The sequence below is a fragment of the Ipomoea nil genome, unplaced genomic scaffold, assembly GCF_001879475.1.
Source record: "Ipomoea nil cultivar Tokyo-kokei standard unplaced genomic scaffold, Asagao_1.1 scaffold2480, whole genome shotgun sequence".
Taxonomy (NCBI): domain Eukaryota; kingdom Viridiplantae; phylum Streptophyta; class Magnoliopsida; order Solanales; family Convolvulaceae; genus Ipomoea; species Ipomoea nil.
In genome coordinates this window covers 1,182,395-1,204,820 of record NW_017618908.1, presented here as the reverse complement: position 1 = coordinate 1,204,820, position 22,426 = coordinate 1,182,395, and the positions used below count along the sequence as shown (strand labels likewise).

General features: G+C 34.6%; 2 protein-coding genes across 2 annotated transcripts; one reads left to right on the top strand and one right to left on the bottom strand.

Moving 5' to 3' along the window:
• Positions 1 to 29: 29 nt before the first annotated feature.
• Positions 30 to 707, bottom strand: LOC109152714 (methyltransferase-like protein 23). The gene has a single exon (XM_019300365.1). It carries the CDS (start codon positions 705 to 707, stop codon positions 30 to 32), a length of 678 nt encoding a protein of 225 aa, XP_019155910.1.
• Positions 708 to 7,663: 6,956 nt separating this feature from the next.
• LOC109152921 lies at positions 7,664 to 22,312 on the top strand. Its single transcript, XM_019300609.1, has 23 exons — positions 7,664 to 8,279; positions 9,027 to 10,072; positions 10,958 to 11,073; positions 12,182 to 12,390; positions 12,960 to 13,079; positions 14,099 to 14,227; positions 14,310 to 14,435; positions 15,260 to 15,315; positions 15,410 to 15,509; positions 15,733 to 15,850; positions 16,023 to 16,232; positions 16,387 to 16,711; positions 17,023 to 17,116; positions 17,642 to 17,750; positions 17,864 to 18,132; positions 18,236 to 18,360; positions 18,657 to 18,891; positions 19,117 to 19,305; positions 19,401 to 19,684; positions 20,075 to 20,285; positions 20,380 to 20,619; positions 21,443 to 21,528; positions 21,788 to 22,312. The coding sequence occupies exons 2-23, from the start codon at positions 9,228 to 9,230 to the stop codon at positions 21,945 to 21,947; spliced, it is 4,356 nt and encodes a 1,451-aa protein (XP_019156154.1). The 5' UTR covers positions 7,664 to 8,279; positions 9,027 to 9,227; the 3' UTR covers positions 21,948 to 22,312.
• The last annotated feature ends 114 nt before the right edge of the window (positions 22,313 to 22,426 follow it).

The window sequence follows — 22,426 nt, the reverse complement described above, 5'->3', positions numbered from 1 at the left end:
TTTTTTTTTTTTTTTTTTTTTTTGTCTTACTATTCTTCCATTTGTGCTGAGTGATCTTCAAACTGTGTTTGTTTTGGCGGGATCAATTGAAAAACTGCAAAGTTATCAAAACAGTCGAGCGATTCTCCTCCGAGTTGACTCGGCAGTTCAACGATTCCGAATCCTTCCTCCTCCAACTCGGCGAGGCAGTCACTCGTCGATTCCCTCACCTCCGTCGCCGCCCACACTTTCGTCCCTTCCCCACAAACCTCCTTCAGTGTCTTCGCCAGCCCCGCCATCTCCTCCGCGTCGAATAACACATCCGACATGAGCACCGCGTCCACTTCTCCCGACTCAACGAGTCGACTCGGCAACTCATCGCACCCCCAAACCAGCCGACTCACCCAAACTCGCTCCCCCAACCCGTTTGCCTCCACGCTCTTCCTCAGCCCGGGAACCAACGGCTCTATATCCGTCAGGATGACTCGTTTCGCGCCGAGCCTCGCCGCCGTCATGCCTGGTAGCCCCGTTCCCGCGCCGAGCTCGAGCACGGTTTTTCCGGCGAATTCGAAGGTTTGCCGGTGAGTTGCGATCCAGTTGGAAAGCAACAATGCGGAGTCCCATATCCAGGAGCCGGTGAGTGCTCGGCCGGAAACCGAATCGCAGACGTCGTCGAGCTCGTATATCACCAGCTTGTTTCCGAATATATATATTTCTTTAATGCTCATTTCGTGTTCTTTCTATGTAAGCTTTTTGACTATGCATGAAGCCATGAATGCCCTAGTCCTAAAACATTGGCAGAATTTCCGACATTATAGACCCTAGTTTTTAGCCTTTTTGTAATGGAATGGGCGATTGTATTGGGTGCATTTGCCACGTTTTTTTTTTTTTTTTTTTGAGAAAAAAATAGAAAACAGTTCAATTTTACTCAAAAGTACAGTTAGGTCTCTAAACTTTAAAAAAATTAATTACACACTTAAATTTATCATTTTAATAGCTAATAATTCACATGAAATAATCGGTCATTAAGATTTTGACAACAATTTCGACGATAATTCTAACAATTAAAAAATTTTGATGACTCTTTAAATTTTATATAATACAAAATCAGCGATCGTGACCGGTTGTCTTCTTCACTGCAGAAGGTGATCGGACCAATTGTCTTCTCCAATGGAGAATACGACCACGGGAGAAGGCGACCAGTCGTTTCTTCTCTGATGGAGAAGACCAGAGAAGATCACTGGCAATTAATTTAATATTTTAACGATCGTGAACAGTGGTCAAGTTCAACAGTCATAATTTACCGATTTTGTTACTGGTAAATCAGACTTATTTGATTCATTTTTGACAAGATTGAGTGTTTAATTGTATTTTATGAAGGTCCAGGGACCTAATTGCACTTTCGAATTTCGAATAAAGTTCAAAGACATATTTGGCATTTTCCCGTTTGCTTTTTGTTTTTGTTTGTGAAGATGGAAATCGGTGGCTACTAGTAAGCCAGTTAATTAATGTGTAATAGCCCTCAAATCAAACATTTAAAGTAAAATTATATTATGAAGACTTTGTCAACAGATATACCATGGACTCAGGTCCACATTGCAAGATGGATCCGTGTCTAAAATACACAATTTACATGATGAATGCTCACAATTTGAATTGTGAACATTTAGTAGGTAAATTGTAAACATTCAGTATGTAAAATTGTGTATTTTTGAATTCGGGTCTACAAAATAATTAGCTAGACTTTGTGCAATGAATTCAATCAAAAATATATTAGTAAGAACCAAATTCTTGACTTTCTAATACAAGAATCATACCGTAGATTGCTTAGGAAATCACTCAGTTAATATTAGGCCATGTTAGATGAAAATTGCACAACATTCAACTGGTTTAGAGGATAGTTTTCACTTTTCACATAAATTAACTTGGGCCAGATTGCTTATGAAATCAAACAGTTAGACCATTTTCTAAGAAAATTAGTAATTTGGAGGGATTACTTGGACCAAATTGAAATAGGCTCGAATCCACAATATAAAAAAAGTTTAATGGCCTAGAGGAGCGACTGAGTGAACTTCTAAACATGATTTTTGGACTACAAAGTCATGAGTTTAATTATTACCACTACCCTTTTAATCGAATCAGTCACATAGTCTTCGTACCAATGCACAACCTCAAGTAGCGATTGCAGATTTCTCTCATTATAAATTTTTTAATTAAACAAATATTAAAATTTTAAATTTAAAATTTATAAAATAAATAAAGTGTACGTAAGATTTACAAGTGAGACGTGTAATATTTTAAATTAAAATATAATGTTTTTTTAATAAATTCATAAAAAAACAACATTTTTATTAAAAAGTATTTTATATACCATATAAAATAAGTTGAGTATGATGATAACCATCTTTGATCTAGACTGATACGAACAGACAAGGTGACGATGTTAAGTAGGAAGAAAGTGAAGGAATAATCACTGCCAAACACGTGCAATTCGCACGCACGTTAGCCGTTTAATCGGATCGCTGCTGGGGCATTTTAGATATTTCACGGTTCTGTTATAATATCATACATAAAAATATTTCTTATTAAAAATAAAATATAGTTAAATGCAATAATTCTAGGAGTTAATACCCAAAATCGTCCTCGACTATAGTGGTTTTTTTCAATTTCGTCCTAAACGACTTTGGTAACCTAATATCGTCCCAGACTTTTGTGTTTCGCTCAATTTAGTCCTTCATTTGTTATTCCGTCAAATTGGTGTTAAATAAAGGGACAATTCAGTAATGCTAATATTGATCTCTCTTTACTTTCAACTTGAGAAGTGCGAAATTCCTCTTTCTTGTACGAATTACACCCAGAATTACTCCCGGACCTGCAAATCAAATTTTATATTCGCAGTTTTAGGAGTAATTCTGAGGGTAATTCGTAAAAAAAAAAAAAAAAAAAAAAGATTTCGCAGTTTACATGTCTATGAGTAAAGAGATGTCAATATTAAAATTACTGAATTGTCTATTTATTTAACACCAAATGGACAGAATAACAAATGAGGGACTAAATTGAGAAAAACACAAAAGTCTGAGACTAAATTGAGCGAAACACAAAAGTCTGTGACGATATTAGGTCACCAAAGTCGTTTAAGACGAAATTGAGAAAAACCACTATAGTCAATGACGATTTTGGGTATTAACTCATAATTCTAGTTAAGTTGGTCCGATAACTAGCTATCTTTTAGAGTTAATTTCACCTGAAGTCCCTTGTTTTTTGTGACAATTTTAAATTTAGTTTCAATTTTGTCTCTTAACATCCCAGACTATTGTTTTTTAGACACTTTTAGTCATTCTCATGACTTTTCCTACTTTTTGTAATGACATTTTTTGTTGCTTCATTTTTTTTTGTTAATTTTCCGATTTCAACTAGTTTAATTTTTTTAAGACTTTACTAAAAATGGTTAAAAATTATGGTTATTAAAAATCAGAGGTGACATAAATTCTAAACCAATTAAACCGATTGAAATAAAATAAAAAATAAAAAGACAAAAATATCTTTACTAAAAATAAAAAAAATCATGAGAAAAATTAAAAAATATCCAAAAAATAATAATTTATAATGTTAAATAACAAAAACAATAATCTGTGAACCAACTTAGATTTTTAGTTGAGGTAGAGCACATGCTTCAATTATTCAACTAACAAAACTATAATATAGTTGGCTACATAACATTATTACTTTGATTTTACCTAATCTAATTACACGTAGTCCATGTGTGATTACACGAGCTAAAGAAATACTTATTTTAAATATGGTTTAGTTGAGGCGTCGAGCTTTCAACTTTTCATATACCCAATCAGGTATTATATAGTGCATAACTTTACATTATATAATAATAAATTAAAATACCAATTTTATAGGACTAGTAACGAAATTGTCATGACTTAAATAAATTATATTATTTTTAAAAATAATATGATAAAATAGATAAAGTTTGTGTATCACTCATAACTATGCATTTTTTTTTAGAAATATTGACTATATTACAAAAGAATATATATATATATATATATATATATATATATATATATATATATATATTCTAACCTATGCATTAATTATTATGTAAATATTACTGTATTTTTTATGTGCTCTCCTTCTCTCCATCTCTCATTTTCTTAATTTACTCTACTTCTTTTTTATTTATTTTTTTTTGTCCTGAATTTTAGACAAAAATTTAAATTTAATAAGATTTTTTTTTTTAAATGTGGCCTTTAATATTCCCCCTTTATTGGGGAGTAATAATGCAAGTGATAAATATGTTATAATTGCAAGTCCGTAGTTTATACGAAAAGGCATCCGAGGCCGCCATATGGTTTTCTGGTGTTTTGCCACTCTTCTTTGTTCTTATTAGCTTTGTCCCTTTGCCTTTCTTCATATTCAAATCAAACCAATCAAGTAATGAACCAACAAGAAAAGAAAGAAAGAGCTTTGTGCAATATGAAATGTAATACTTATACTATCAAATATAATACTAAATTATGAATAAAAATTTTATTTGGTAAATGACTGTTAGTTGTTAGTTGATTTGGTTAATTAGAGGATATAACATTAGTTAATTGTAGAAATGTGTTTGGTAAATTAGCTGTTAACTGTAACTGTTTGGTATAATTTCTTTGATAAAAAAGCTAATTGAAAAAATTGTTTTGAGCAGCTTTTTGAATTTTAGCATTTTGAAGTTACAAAAAGCTAATTAACCAAACACTAATATTGATTTTTTACCCAAGTCAAACAATTAATAGTAGTCAAATAAGCAAAATTAGCCTAGAGGCTGACTATCTTACCACACATGGCCAAAATATTTATTACTTATATGAGAAACTATAATACTTTTTAATGAAAATGTAATACTTTTACATTTTGATGTAAAAGTATTACATTTTTCATCAAACGATTTATATTTTCATTTATAACTAACAAACACTTGCCAACATTGCTTATAAGATAAAATACAATACTTTTGATGAAAAAATAATACTTTTACATCAAAATATAAAAGTATTATTTTCATTTGCCCTCAAAAGTATTATGTTTTTCTTTATAAGTAACATACCTAAGTATTACATTATTACATTGATCGACATCCCAATACGACTCGTCTTACGGATAAGAATCTGTGTGACGATCTCACATAAATGTGATCTTTGTCATAATTTGTTTGAATGATTAAAAAATAAATATTAGTTATGGTGTTAATTTAATCTTCTTCTTCTTCTTTTTTTTTTTTTTTTTTTTTGTGTATAAGATTTAGTTGCTATGCTTTTAATAAGTGACATATTTGATTTATGATATTTCATTGAAATCCGAGATGCCTTTTAATTAAATTTTATATAAATATATATTAAGTTGGACCACCCTTAATAATATGGGGGTAGAGTGACATTATTTCAATTCCAAACAACCAAAATAAATAACGAAGTATGGCTACTTTGAATTATGTTTTCCCATACTTTATGAGGTTTGCATAAAAATCAACATTGACATTAAATTCAGATTCTTTACATTTATAGTTTAAATAATTTGACTACTCAAATCCAACTATGACAGCTACACAATACCAAATCTGGGTAATAATGATACATATATGCAATATTTCATGACATTTAGATGTAAGATTGAATTTCTCTCCAAAAAAAATAAATTAAAATTAATGGTCGTGATTAAAAGGTATTAACTAATGTACCAAAGGTTTATGTTAGTTAGGTATTGGTAGCATTGAAAGCAACTAATCAACACAGCTACTCTTTTTTTCTTTTTTCTTTTTCTTTTTTTTGTATTTATTATTATTATTTTTAAAACACAGTCGTGTGTTCGTGGCTTAAAAAGATACTACTCAAAAATATGAATATGAAGTAGAATAATAAAAGTAAACAAATAAATAACTTAATCATAACTAAATTCAGTAATAAGATATAAAAGTGTCCAATCAAATGATTCTTTAACCTTCAAAGTTCAAACTATTCGGTGGATTGATCCATTAAATGTGTTTGTATTTTTTTTTTTTTTAATGTAAACTTTTGTTTTTATTGTTGTTGTTGTTGTGTATGATACTCTTACTATGAGACTAGTTCATATTCGACCTAGCCCCCTAGAGATTGAGTTACACTTGTAGAGTTTGACTCTTATTTGAGAAAGTTGTGACCAATTTTTTTTAACATAAAGTACACATATAATAGTTGATACCTCAACTTCTACTTATATTAATAATTAATAACACACTCATCAATTATTTTAAATTATTAAGTCAAGATTGCTTTACATGGACAACAAATTTTCACCAAAATTATCATTTACCATATGTCATGTGATAATAAGTAGAGTTTTTTTTTAACTTGTTTGTTGAGAGGGATCGAGAAGGAGGGAGTTCATTCAATTCGTGATAGTTTATAAATTCTAAAAAATACTTTATAATTTTAATGAAACTTTTTTATCCTTGTAACTTGACAAGAATATAACGAGCTGGACTGAAAAGATATTAATAATAATTGAACACGTAATACACTTAATGAATTTGCAAAATTTTTCAAAAGAGTTGTCGAAAATCCATCATAAAATGTTAGAAATCAACCTTCACCACATGTGATTTTCGTCATTTAATTTTAATTTAGTAATGCATGGTGGGCGATATTTTGGCGTTAGAAAATAACGTTAACGGCTGCAGACAATTTGGTAGTACACTATACCGTCGTCAAATTTGGCATCGTTATTACGAAACAACGTTAACGGTTGTGCGGCAACGTTCGTGAGAACGGAGAAGAAGTACTTTAGATGAATTAAAGTAATGTTAATTGTAATCATGACCAAGTTAATGATAATGAGGTTTTATATAATGCACTGTTGAGGCACGTGTCATGTTCCCCTCCCCTCTTATTCTTATTTTATTTAGAAAATGACACATTAAAATTATAATCCCCTAACTATTTACTATACACATCTAGTCTTTTAGTTATTATTATTCAAAGGGGATTTGGTCTTTTAAGGAATCAAATTAGTGACTTATTAAATTTGAATCTTGAACTTAATGGCTTATCATTACTCATATCTGAAAGATATGGCCACGAAAATAAATTGTGAAATGTAATTCAATTGACATTACATTAAATATATACTACTAATATGTTAGAATATATAAAAAATGATGATAATTATCTTTAATTTTATGTCAAATTAACATTTCATATGATGTTCCTACATACAAAATAGGAGTACAACATTTTCAATAATTGATTCCGGATACTGAAATGACTCAAATCATCAAGATCATAATTATTGAATGATAGACTCGGAATACCATTATTATTGACCACACACTAATGACAAATACAAAGATGGGAAATCAAATTTGCTCGATAAAAAGAGAAAACACTTAGTTACATTATATAAGCTCTATCCTACCATAAATATTATTAATGATGAATATGTCAATTTTTTAAGAAAATTATTTTACAGATGTAATCAGTTATGCTAACATTTAATTTATCAAATATTTTTATACCATCCACTAAGATATCAACTAGTCAAATACACTAACATAATTCAGTAACCCAATATTAGCTAATATGGGAGTGAATCGGTATTGGGGAAAAAAATCCTATAAGATATAGGGAGTATCATAGTATTAAATACTGGTCCGATAAAAATACGTAACTGACCTTTGAAGTGAAATGTGTCGAGTGGATCTAACTGGGAAGTCGGAACTCCGTAGAAGGAAAGGGATGTGCTTTCCATGCTTAGCTGTACAGATCAACCGTAGAGTGTCACATCCGGAATTACGACAAAAAGGCGAGGCTAAAATTGTAAAGACACCGTTGCCGTTACAAAAAGGCGATTGGAGGCCCGAACAGTGTCACAAAATGGTTTCCAGCTAGGCCAACAGAAACGGAACGGACTTTTTCACCTTCTCCCCCGCCTTGGACTCTCAGAGACCGACCTTCCTTTTCTCCCTGCAAAAGAAAACAAAAGCAGCCATCGCCATCATTGTACTGCCAAAAAAATAAGCAAAAAAGCAGAAGATTTCAGAGGCGGAGCGAGGGAGAAGGTAAGAGATTGCAAGCAAAAGGGAAAGCTGCTCTACTACGCCTCAGTCCACACTTGCTGCTTCGCTAATCGCCACTGCTCATTATTATATTTTACTATTTTCGTATTTTCAGTGATCGAAAAACGAAAACGCTTTCCAGTTTCCACCATTATTCAAACCGAAAATTCTCTCTCTCTTTGCGCTCACAGATTTTCCGGAATTTTCATCTCTCTAGGTACGTCTCTCTCTCTCTCTCTCTCTCTATATATCACTCTCTCACTCTCACTCAATCAATCTGTGCGTGTTTGGTTCTGATTTTGGTGGATTGAGGCTGGAAATGGTCATGTATGAGGCAAATTGCGAGATTATTTTTGTTGTTGAAGTGAAATGAGGATTGATGTGTATGTGATCCTGTAGATACGCATTTTGCGCACACGAACATTGTGTGGAGTAGTTGATTTTGAGTCGTGCATTGCTGGAAGGGCTCAATTTGTCCTTCGATCGTGGATTCTTAGTTTAGTTTTTCGGTTTTTGTTTAAATATTGTGCATCTCTCTTTTTGTCCGCCTTTTTGTTTGGAAAAAGTTTATCTAAGTTCATTTGACCTGGAACAGGGACATGCACGGAAAAAATGCTAGTGTCTGTAGTTATGCTTGTGCAGGCTCATATACCATCTGTGTGAATATGCATATGTGTATGTTTGTGTAATTGGATTTGGATTCTGCGGGCACTCTTGTCAAATTGGATGTGGAGTATAGTATTAGTGTTTTGGATAATAATATTTTATGTTTTGATAAGTAATAATGTTAGAGTTTGTACTATTGCATAGTGGAATGCTTTCCAACCTTTTTTATTGATGTATTCATAATTTCAGGAGTCTAATTTTCCTGTAGATTTTGCTTAGTTTGTGTGACAGATACTTGATTGTCTGTGCTCTTGGTCTATTTTCCTTGTACAGTAGCTAATGGATATTGGAACTGCAGGGCATTGAGGTCACAGATGCATGCTCTAGTGTTTGGCAACTAGAAACAGTCTGACAGTCTGTTTTGGTGGAAAGTTACTCCAATATTATAGAAGTTATTGGATCAATTATTTATTTCCCTAATCTTCATTGGCTCTTTATTGATCCCCTGGAATTGAGCACAATCTCATGTATTGATCTTGATATATATTTTGGGCGGGTAATGCGTCCAATGCAAACAAAATGCTACCTCTGGTGGTGCCTTTTGTGTGGGAATCTCTTCATAATTTCACTTTCTGTCAGTGTATGGCAGCATAAGGGTGAACCTACAGGGCTAGACAGAGGATTATCTAACAATTCTATATCATTTGGGAGTCATGAGTCCAGAAAGTACATCACAAGCAACTTCCAAGAATCACGTATTTCTACTGAAGTAAAATTATCATCTTGTCAGGACCTTGAAGGTGTTGGGTCGTTTGATACCACCTGCTATCTGAGTTCGAACCTGTACATAGATTCTGATTTGTATGTATCAGGTTCCGGGAACTTGGAGATACTTTCTCAAGTTTCAATTGTTTGTCCAATAGAAGGCTGTACCATAAGTTTTAATTTGTCTGGTGATGTTAAAGTTGGTCAGGATGTTGCCATTATAGCCGGTTCTGTGAATATTTCAGCACTGACTCTGACTATGGAGCCCAATTCTTCTATAAGTACTACAGCATTGGGTGGAGCACCACCTTCTCAGACTAGTGGGACACCAGTTGGCTATGAAGGAGCTGGTGGAGGGCATGGTGGCCGAGGTGCATCCTGCCTGAAAACAAATCAAACAAATGCTTGGGGTGGTGATGTTTATGCTTGGTCATCTTTGTGTAACCCATGGTCTTATGGAAGCAAGGGCAGTGGCACATCTGATGAACATAAGTTTGGAGGAAGTGGTGGAGGACGTGTTATGCTTGATGTGAAAGACCTTCTGTATACAAATGGCTCTATAACTGCGGATGGTGGTGATGGAGGATCAGATGGAGGTGGGGGATCTGGTGGAAGCATCATTCTTCGTGCTCAAAAGTTGTGAGTTAACTTTCTACTTGGATTGTCTTCAAGCCACCAGCTCCTTTTCTCTAATACTGACTTTTTCAATTTTGATAAGATACATGCATCACTTTGACTCTTTCTCTTGCTTGTTGGAAGCAAACAACAGTTTTACAAATTTCATACTTTTGTGTGGTTTGCAAGTAAACCTGCAACTGTGTGATACTCTGATCCCTGAACCAGTATATTTGGAAATTGCTGTATGTAATTCACATTTTCTTCAATGGGGCTTTTGAATTCTAGACACTGTATATTCTTAAGCTGTAAAGAATTGCTTAATTCTTGCAAAATATTTACAGTTTGTCTTAATTTTTTGAGCTCAGTCAGTTTATGGGAGGAGAAATGATTGAAAAGGGTCTGGGGCAATCCTAACTGATGCTTATCACTGGATTTAGGGTAGTACATTTGTCAATAATCCTGTCTTTGTTTATCATGGAGAAATTTGATCATAACATTTATAATGAACCTTTTAGGCCGTTGGCCTTTGCAAAGCTCCCATTATAAGCTATCAATTACTTGGGGGCACATGTTGAACATGACAATGAAAGGAAGTGATAAATAAATAGTGTTCAATTTCAAACAAATCTAGTATGATGATTCTTGTGCAAAGGATTGCATTAATGTTAGAGCTGATTCTCAGGTTTAAGTAGGAGTAAAATAAAAAAAGTTTTCTACTAAAATAGTGTCTATGAAGTTTATATATCTGTGCAAAAGCTGACTTACTGAATTGGAATATTCCATTTTAATTAGAGTTTAAATCCTGTATATAGTCTTTTGCTGTAAACACTGAATCACCTATGAGTTATTAAGTACTGTCTACATGCTCCTATTTAACTGCTTTATTGAATGCCATTGCCTGTACAGGAAGGGATATGGCATAATAAGTGCAGCTGGTGGGAGGGGATGGGGTGGTGGTGGAGGTGGAAGAATCTCTCTGAATTGCTACAGCAAGCAAGAAGATGTTAAAGTCACTGTGCATGGTTTGTATTAAAAATCAACAGTTATAATTTTGACTGCTAAACTTTTCAGTCTTGTATAAAGTATAAACTCTTCCTTGGATCACTTTCCACCTGCACTATGGCACCCACCACCTTGAGTTTTCACTATTTTCAATTTTGCATATTTTTCTTTTCAGTAATATATTGAACTTGGCCTGTTATGTGGTATAAAAAGCGTGAATAGAAGGCTAGGTTCATAACCTAATTTTAGACAACATCGTTTGTCATCTTTATGAGGATGGTACATGCTCTAATTGATTGTATTTAGACTGGATTTTTCCATAGAATCAGGAAGAAATAATCAAAAGAGAATTGATTTATAAAGAAGTGGGAAATCCTCTAAATGATGTATTAAAATCCACCTATATAAGGAAAGAAGGAAAAAAAACATTTATACTGGGTAGCAGAGTTCTATTTTGATTACTATTGCTGTGGATTTTTCTATTTGGGTTGAGAAGAGATAATTAGTCTAAAGAGAATTGACTGCAATTGATGGGAAATCCTCTAAAAACTATGATGATAGAAGTGGAAATTTGGAAAAACAAACCTACTCAAGAAACTCATAAATTGCATGCTTTAGCAGGTTACATGTCTTTTCAATTGTAAATTATCATCAGTTCTTGAGAGGTTGGGATGATATTAAAATACATAGTTGAATTTTGTAACACATGCATTCTAAGCACATTTTCACATTTTAATGATTAAGTCTTCTCAGTAACTTAACAATGCATTGCCTCATTTACAGACTGTATAAACATCTGAACTGAACTAGGTTTATTTCCTCTCTGCTTGGGATCAGCTACATGGATTTTATCTGTCCTAATAAATTATAAAACCTGCTGTATGGCCTCAATCCCAATCTTCCTCCACATGGGCTCTGTTTCTGTCCTAATATGCACCAATCTGTGGGGTCCTTGAGCTATCATATATTTTTCTTGTTAACTTCTAAGTTTCAGATGCTAGTGTACATAAGCATGAGAACAGTATCATACTACCATGCATCAAGTTTGCTAGCTTTTTCATACCTTTATTTCTTATTCAGAATGATCTGTTTCGTCGTCATTTAGTTTCAAGCTGCACTTCTTTGCAGGTGGTTGGAGTATTGGTTGCCCATGGAATGCTGGGGCTTCTGGTACTTACTTTGATGACTACATGTTAAGTCTACGGGTGGACAATGATAATATAACAACAGAAACTGAAACTCCATTGCTGGATTTTTCTACTACCCCTCTGTGGACGAATGTTTATGTGGAAAACAATGCAAAAGTTTTGGTCCCTCTGCTTTGGACTAGAGTTCAGGTACAACGGAATCTGAAACTCCATTGCTGGATTTTTGTACTACCCCTCTATGGATGAATGTTTATGTGGAAAACAGTGCAAAAGTTTTGGTCCCTCTGCTTTGGATTAAAGTTCAGGTCTTGAAATTTTATTTATTTTAAGAAATTTACTTTTAGATGTGTGGCTTCTGTTGTTCATTGCTGCAGCCTGCAGCAAATCATGTTGCTGGTCCCCCTCCTCCCTGTGGGAGGTGTGAACTGGGCAGATAAATGACACAATGAATGGAAGAATTCAGTTACTTCTCCTGATGCATACATGTACATATGTGTGTCAGTGTGTTGTGTGTATAAAACCTATAATTCCTCTATTGTGAGGAATCACTTGGTGTATAATAAGGATAGTATCATTTAAAAATTCACTCAATCAGGTAGTTTGTCTCCATTAGTTTAGTTTTGCTCCTACCTTTTTCTTAGCATGCAACATTTTTCAGTTGTTTTCCTTGAGTTGTCACTTCTATTAGACCTGAATTAGGGATAACTGGTTGTTCATTCATGGATAACCTTTTGAGTAATTGTTTTTCATTGTTGAAGGTAAGAGGCCAAATCAGTCTTCTCTGTGGGAGTAGCATTGTCTTTGGATTGTCTGATTATCCAGTATCTGAATTTGAGCTTGTTGCGGAAGAATTACTGATGAGTGATTCCATCATAAAGGTATCAGTGTCTTTTTAGAAAGTTTTGCTGGTTTTTTTTTTTTTTTTTTTTTTTTTTTTTTTTTTTTAATTAATTAATTAATTTATTTATTTATTATTACTCCGTATTTAATATTGTCTGATAATGCTGAATGCCAGCAAAGGCTAATTTGCACCAAAACTAAATTTAATATATTTTTCAAACAAATGTTGCAAGTTCGACTTGCATTAACATGCTTAGTTCCATTATTTGTAGTTCAAACAATTGATGTTGATCTTGCACAAATAAGAATTTGTTTAGTCAATCACATATCTGCCAGCTAAGTGATCTAATCTTATTCACATTTTTGGAATGACTATCACATAATACTTTTTGAGATGCAACTACCCAGACATAACCTTAGAACTGGAAAAATAATGTCAGGATTTGGAAGGGGGAAGCTGTCTTGGTGTACTTATTGTATTTTCTTGTAAGCCATTCACCAGCTACTTACCATTGTATTAATACTTAGAGACATGCTGTTTAAAATATATTAATGATTTTATGTTGAGGAGCAGTTATGATGTGTGAATGTCAATGTTGAAAAAATCGCTAGGCGCCTGGGGACCGCCTACGGCGCCTAGAACGCCTAGCCTAGAGCGCCTAGGCGGGCGCCTAGGAGGCCGACCGCCTAGCGCCTAGGTGCCGATTAATCGCCGCCTAGGCCGCCTAGGCGCGATTTTTGCAACACTGGTGAATGTCATGACAAACAGTATGTTAGCACATAGTTTTATACCTGAGACCTTTTTGTTATTTTATGTTGGAAAATAAACACGCTTGAGTATTCTTGGATACAAGTCTGAGTGTTCTTGGAATGCATGTTAACCTTTGTAGTTCTTTAGTTACTATATCCTTTACCTTTAGAATACCTGGTTTAGAGAATGACCTTTGTATTTTCCCTTCTTTTCCTGCACAAAAACATGTGCTAACAATTAACATTTCATTCTTTTAAATGCTTAAGGATTTAAATTACAAATGATTTAGTTTTCCTGTATTTTAAGGTGTATGGTGCACTTAGAGTAGCTGTCAAGATGTTACTCATGTTGCAGTCGCAAATCCAAGTTGACGGTGGAGAAAAATCTGTTGTTACTACCTCAGTCCTTGAAGTCAGGAATCTTGTTGTTCTAAAGGTAGAAAGCAAAATTGTCTCTGAACATATTATCAGTTACCCTTGAAAATCAAATTGAGGCCTGGACCAACATTTCTTTGCAGGGAAGTTCTGTTATAAGTTCAAATGCAAATTTGGCTGTATATGGTCAAGGGTTTCTGGAATTGACTGGTAATGGTGATGCAATAAAAAGCCAACGACTTTCGTTGTCACTATTCTATAATATAACTGTAAGACTTTGACTTTTTCTGCAATCTCCTTGTTTTCCTCTCCTTCCTATTGTCTATACTCAATTAATGAAGTGTTGTTTGGAGTAGCCGTTTTGGTTTGATGATTGATTCTAGGACTTTTTAGAATCCTTTGAGAATCATTAGATATAAAACAAAAACAAAAATCATTATGGACCTTATACTGATTCTAATTCTGTTGGGTGTTAAATATTCTTGGATATGGGATTTGTGAAAACTCTAAAGAGCAAAAAGAAAAGGAACATGAATTTAAGGTCACCATTGCTCTCTCCCCCTCTAAGAAAAGGCCTTTTAAAACCTTTTGGCACATGTGCCACATCAAGGAACCACACCCCAAAAAAAAAAAAACGCAAAAAAAATGAAGAATAAGAAGAAATTCAGCTCAAAACATAGTAGTAGTTAACATGTTGGTTAACCATATTCTTCGAATCACTAAATGATTTATATTAAACAGGGTAATTCTGAGGTGGTCAGGGAATTGCTTAAATGAGTTGCATAATATTCTCCTCACTTAACAAGCTTCTTTATAAACTTTGAGAGCCAGGGAGTAGAAGAATCTGGTTAAGCGTCCAAACCTATAAATTATGTTATTGTAAGATGGAAATGTTTATTTTAGGCAATTTTTCTTTATTAATGATTCTAAAGATTGTTTTAAGAACATGTATACAAATGATGCATTTTATCATATAATAATACATTCATTTCATCCCGCTATAATAGGTTTATTATAGGGTTTTTCTCTCTTGATTTTAAGTTTATGCTAGTTCCTTCTTCCTAATTTTATCAAATAACGTTGTCTTTGTTAGGTTGGCCCAGGTTCTCTACTTCAAGCCCCATTGGATGATGATAGCAGTAGGAGCAAGTGAGAAGCCTGGCTTATCTTTTCTGTACTGCTTAGTGTAGAACTATTTTGCTTATCTTTATGTGGGCAGTTACTAACCTATCCTTCCAAACAGGGTTACTGAATCTCTCTGTGATAAGTCAACCTGCCCTGTGGATTTGATAACTCCACCAGATGATTGCCATGTTAATTATACACTTTCGTTTTCCTTACAAGTAAGATGAGTGTGTATTTTGCTAAGTACCAATAATAAATGGCTTTGGTGGGTGTGTCATGTGCACTGTATTTGTATGAGGAAGTACATTACTTATGTTACCATATATTCGATAAGTTATGCTACTAAAGTTTACCTGTTCATTTAAACTAGTTGTTTTATCTAGTAAACACTTGTTACTGGTTTTGAACTAACTGTACCATTTTCTGGTTAACTTGTGGTAGATTTGTCGTGTTGAGGATGTTCTTGTAAATGGAATTGTCAAAGGTAGCATTATTCACATCCACAGAGCAAGAACTGTCATTGTGGACACTGGTGGTGTGATAACTGCCTCAGCACTAGGTCATTTACCTTCTAGCATTACAGATTGTCCTCTTCTCACCTTTTTATTTGCTTGCTCTGATGTGTCTTTCCTTCCTGTTACTCAATGTTTGAATTTTGAATCAAGCATCTTGTTAGCCTCCAATATACGACAATGGCGTAGCTCAAGATTTTTTTCATGTTGCACTTTCAGGATGCAGCAATGGAATTGGGATGGGTAACTACTCAAATGGAGCAGGTGCTGGTGCTGGACATGGAGGAAAGGGTGGTTCTGGATTCTATGGTGGGAGTTTAAGTGAAGGTGGCCCGAGATATGGTAGTGCTGATCTTCCTTGTGAATTGGGTAGTGGAACTGAGGGTCCTGTGCAATCCTATGGACCAGTAGCTGGTGGGGGTATAATTGGTAAGGATTATTATATTTTCAAAAAGATTTATTGGTAAAATTGAGATGTGTTCAAGTGTGTAGTCATTTTTGGTTGATAAAACTTACACATGACATTTAATCTTATAACAGACTAACCAAAGTTTTTTTTTCATTTAATTTTCATGTATACCAGTGCTGGGTTCCATTCAGTGGCCACTTGTAGGACTTGATGTTTATGGATCTGTGAAAGCTGATGGCCAGAGTTGTAATAAACCAACAACAAACACAGATGGTACTCTTATTGGTGGACTTGGTGGAGGTTCTGGCGGTACTATTCTGCTTTTTCTTCAAACACTTACCCTCATGGATAATTCATCTTTATCTGTTGCTGGAGGCTGTGGTGGCCCAATGGGTGGAGGTGGTGGGGGTGGTGGCAGACTTCATTTTCACTGGTCGAAGATAAATGAGGGCATTGAATATGTACCTCTTGCTATTGTAGATGGCACCATCGACAGTAGGTATATGCAATTAACTTTTTGGATTTTGTATTCATCTCAAACATGATTACTTGAATTATTATTCAAAGAATGTGAGAAGGTGGATTTTATAGAATAGGTACTGACTGATAAATAAATCAACTCAAGGACACTTGTAATCTTTATATTATCTCTCTGAGAAAGAATCTTTGCATCTTCAAGAGCATTGATTTTATTTCAATTAGCATACTACTTAAAATGTTGATAAATAGGAAAGTGCATTGGTACATTTTCTTTTCTCTTGTATTTTTCATTTATTACATCATAAAATTACTGACTTTACTACCTCACAGTGGAGGTTTGGGGGATGGTAAAGGTCTTCATGGAGAGGAAGGTACACTGACCGGAAAGAAGTGTCCTAAAGGCCTATATGGCACATTTTGTGTGGTAACATGTCAATCCTTCGTCTTTGATTTCCTATATGATGTTTCCCATTACTTGTTGATTTAGGTTCAATGGGTTGTTAAGTTTTTCTTTTTAATACAGCTCTACTTCTCTACTATTACAAGCTTACTTGTTATGGTGGGCATGTGGGTCAGAATTTAGTCAGTCACATTTTAAACTAAAATAGTTTACTGACCTTGTCTAGCAGTGAAATAGGAGTATCTTCATGGAAAATAGGGTCAGAATTTTAAACTAAATTCTTTAATTTCCTCATGTTTCCCTATTTACCAGGCAATATGATCAATAGTAATATATTTTTGAAACCAAACGATTCTGACCCACTAGATTCTTAATGAGATATCTTCATTGATTATATTGCCTGGTAAATAGGGAAAACATAAGCTTCATGGGTTATCTTGAACTGCTTGAGCAGTTGATGAGTCATACTGCTTAAGATATTTATTGTTCTAGAGATGATCCTTTTAAGTAGTACTTTTTGATCATCTTGGTGATGGGACTGCTTGACAGGAATGCCCAGTTGGAACATACAAAAGTGATGAAGGTTCTGATCCATCACTGTGTACTGCTTGTCCCCTTGAACTTCTTCCTAGTCGTGCTAACTTTATTTATGTGCGAGGTAATGTTAATGTGCTTCATTCTGATTTATTTGCAAGTATTTCTTGTCCAGTTACTGGTTGTAAATCATTTCCAGTGCAATGATTGATATAATAGCTCAATTTTCCACTGCAGGTGGAGTTACCCAATCATCTTGCCCCTACAAATGTATATCTGACAAGTACAGGATGCCAAACTGCTATACACCCTTGGAGGAATTAATATATACATTTGGAGGGCCCTGGCCTTTCTCACTACTGCTAGCGTGCATTGTGGTTATCCTATCTGTATTACTAAATACATTGAGGATGAAGTTGATAGGACCAGGTTGTTCTCATCAGGCTTCAAGTTCAATGGACCATCATGGTGATCACCATTTCCCACACCTCCTTTCATTATCAGAGGTACATATTTCTGGGCTTGTTTGCACCAAATTTTAAATATTTTGCCAGTTTGATACATCACAGTTAATATATTAACTTTTATTTTTATTTCAATTACTTTTAGGTCCGAGGTACTAAAACTGAAGAAACTCAAAGCCATGTTTATAGGATGTACTTTATGGGTCCTAATACATTTAGGGAACCCTGGCATTTTCCTTACTCACCACCTGATGCAATTATCGAGATTGTGTAAGAGATAAAGCCTTCATATCAGTTATAATGGCATATTGACATGAACATGCAATTTTCGTTGTTGTTCTTTTTAACTTTAATCATGTCATTTTTTGGGTGAGGATTTCCTTTATTCTTAGTTCTTGCTGTCTGGGCCTGATTTACTTTAAAGATTTCATCTTCTTCATTGAGGTTTTTGTCTGAAATTTCCTAGTTAGTATGCAACTTAGAGGGGAAAAGAGTTGTAATGAACTTAGTTTCTGTCCCCGTAATATATATGTTTCTTCTAAATGTCTGAACTTTAAGAATTTCAGGTATGAAGACGCCTTCAACAGGTTCATAGATGAGATAAATTCTGTTGCTGCTTATGATTGGTGGGAAGGGTCTGTGCACAGCATACTTTGTGTGCTTGCATACCCCTGTGCCTGGTCCTGGAAACAATGGCGGCGCAGGAAAAAAATTCATCGCCTTCAGGAGTATGTCAAATCTGAATATGATCATTCCTGTTTACGCTCTTGCCGTTCACGTGCTTTATATAAAGGAATGAAGGTGTAGCATTTATCTCTTTGTTCTTTAAATAATCATTACTTAAATCTCTTCTCCATAGTTGATGTAAATTTCTTGGCCTGTGCTGGAATTTTAGGGACTTTTGCATTTTCTTTTTGTTATACTTGTTTTCCTGTTGTCTTACTTCAGTTACTTGCCTGTATTTTAGATAAGATTTACTGATTAAGCATAATCCTCTTTGGATCTAAATGGTATTGGTGCTTTTAGGTTGGAGCTACACCTGATTTGATGGTTGCTTATATTGATTTCTTCCTTGGTGGTGATGAGAAGCGTTTAGACATGGTAGCTAGTATACAGAAAAGATTCCCCATGTGCATAATTTTTGGTGGGAATGGAAGTTACATGTCACCATATAATCTTCACAGTGACACTTTATTGACAAATCTACTTGCCCAGGTCTGTCTACAATCTAATCCTTCGGTGAGAATCAGTAATTATTTGTTTGAATAACATTGATGGATACTTATAATAATCTTCTTTTTTTTTTTCAGCATGTCCCATCAACTGTCTGGAACCGCTTGGTAGCTGGTTTAAATGCCCAGTTAAGGACAGTGAGGCACAGATCCATTCGCTCTGCTTTGGTCCCTGTAATTAACTGGATTAAAAGCCATGCAAATCCCCAGCTTGATTTTCATGGTGTGAAAATTGAGCTTGGGTGGTTCCAGGCAACTACTGCTGGATACTATCAAATGGGAATTTTGGTAGTGGTTGGTGATTATTTCCTCCATGATCTCCATCAACCTGAAATGTCGGAAAGTAGTGATGACTGCTCCTGGTTAGTTCATCAGTTGTGCCCACGAATCATCTTTGTAATTCCATTTATGTGCATGTATATATTATATCTGGATTTTCCTGCTATCATCTGAAAAGTGAGGGCATCTAAAAGAAGCACTTAACTAACCTTACTCCAAAAATAGTTGGGAACTTGGGTTCAGCTGTATGACTTCTATTCTTCCATTCAGATTCTTTAATATTCATAATATTCATAAAAGATGTCAGTGATAAAAGTATTGAGTCCATATTACTGAGAGCCATAACAAATGGGGTTCTTTTTCGCAAACCTCATGCATCATTGAAATGACAGATTCTCCAACCACACACACCCCCCCCCCCCCCCTCCCCTTTTTCTCCCCAAAAAAAATCTTACCAAAACAATGTATTTCAGGAAATTTAACACAATTGCCCGGAGAAGCCTTGTGCAACCACAACAAAACCAGACATGTAGCAGTCCCACAGTGTCCCGTACAAGGATCAGTGGAGGAATTATTAATGGTGGTCTCCTGACTGAAGCTACTTTGAAGTCCTTGGGTGTTAGAAGGGACTATCTTTTCCCATTTTCTCTGCTGCTTCACAATACTCGCCCAGTTGGTCGCCAGGTATTTGTAACAAATGTTTGCATGTCTGTGTTTGAGTGTATAGCTTATTTGAAATAATATTTTGTTGGCTGATATATGGTGCACTGTGTTTCAGGACACTATACAGCTGCTCATAACTATGTTGCTCTTGGTTGACCTCTTTGTCACCCTCCTTACATTACTACTATTCTATTGGATATCTCTCGGAGCTTTTCTGGCTGTTCTGCTTATCCTTCCTCTGTCTTTGCTTTCTCCCTTTCCTGCTGGCTTGAATGCCTTGTTCAGCAAAGGTCCAAGGAGAGCATCACTTGCTCGAGTTTATGCATTATGGAATGCTGCCTCACTGTCGAACGTTGTGAGTTCCCTCGGCCCAATGTAGTTACTCTTTAAGATCTAATTTAATTTGAAATCTTTTAGAAGCTTCACCAAAAGGTAGAGAAACATTTTTTAAAAAAAATTGAAGCACTTAGGGAACAGTAAAAGTGTAAAACAGGTGAACAAATGGAAAGCTTGTGGACTGAACAACTTAGAGCTGCCATTTTGATTGTTTATGTGCTTTTAGTGAGACAATCATCAGGATGGCAATTAAGCATACCTCAAAGTATAGTGATGAAAAATGCAAAGTGCATAATGATGTCATCTAATTGGTTTATGGTCACTTTAAGATTGAGCTTCACCCATTCCCCCAGATCACCCCTAAAGCATATGGTGTTTAATCTTAACATAGGAGCATCATTATATTTAGTGCTTCATGAACAATAGATTAATAGTACTTTTTTTTGCCAGAAATAAAAGAAACACAATTAAATGTGGGTCTAAAAAACAAGGTTCCATGTAGGTTCTGAGTATAAACCTCTCAAGTAAGAATTCAAATGTTATCTTCCATTGAACTGCTGCACAAATAAAAGTGCAACTGTTTTATTGACTATCAACATGTATAGATTATTATCTTTCTGTCATTTGTTTTTTGCCTCTGATGGAATCATTCTCACATAATTATTCATAATACTAGTGAGTCGTTTTAAAAAGAAAAATTGGACCATAGCACACGTTCACTGCAGGCCATCATATGCGTTTGCTTTTTTCTTTTCGGTACATACATGCTTTTGTACTTGTTTATTAATACTCATATGCTTTTGCTTTATGATTGGATTTAATAAAAAGTGAGCTACTTGCAGGCAGTGGCTTTTGTCTGTGGTCTAATTCATTATGGAATTTCTGCTTTAAAGCCCCCTGACCCATCAGATAAGTGGAGTTCTAAAAGGTAAGTGATTGTATGACATGTTTAGAAGAGATATTATTTGTGGTTAGGTCCTTTGAGAACTTTGGTTGTGAACTAAACACCAGGAACCATTGTAAATAGTGCTGCATATAATAGAGGTTCAGTCCTTAGTTGAGAGTAATAAATAATACCAAAGTAAAGATTAATTAACCAAATTGACCATTTTAGTATCGGTAACTCAACATTGGTGATGAAATTATTATTTTCATATCAAAAGAATTGATTTCAATAAATTTTACAGGGAAGATGACAAATGGTGGCTTTTGCCTGTTATTCTGCTGGTATTTAAATCAGTTCAAGCCCGGTTTGTGGACTGGCACATAGCAAACCTAGAAGTCCAAGATTTCTCACTCTTCAGTCCGAATCCTGATACTTTTTGGGCCTATGAAGCTGCTTCTTGACATTGATAGGAGGGGACGAAGGTATGGAATTCAAAAAACAGCAAGAGTCTTCATTGCCCTGTACATATGTTCAAACTTGTACAAAGCCTTGATATACTTGTGCAGTTTTCGTTAGTATGACTAGAAGAGAGGAGGATACCAGTGATTTTTTGTTCTTCGTTGAGTAGGGAGGCTGTATAGGTTTTGACTTTTGAGGTATAATAATTATGTCTAATAGATGAGCAGTTTTTTTTTTTTTTTAATTATTTAATTTAGGTAAAACATATCATTGTTACAGGGTGAGAAATATTCCTTTTTCATTTGTGATCCTAATTTTTTTGTGTAATGACATGACATGAAAGCAGGGAAAATTGTCATTTTCTGTCCTTTAGACTGTAGACCGCTGTGGAATCTGAGATATGTTCATTCATTTACTCTGTTGATGAGATGTTTTCCAAAGGAGCAGTTTCCTTCTTTAGTTAGACGTTTTCTTAATTCAT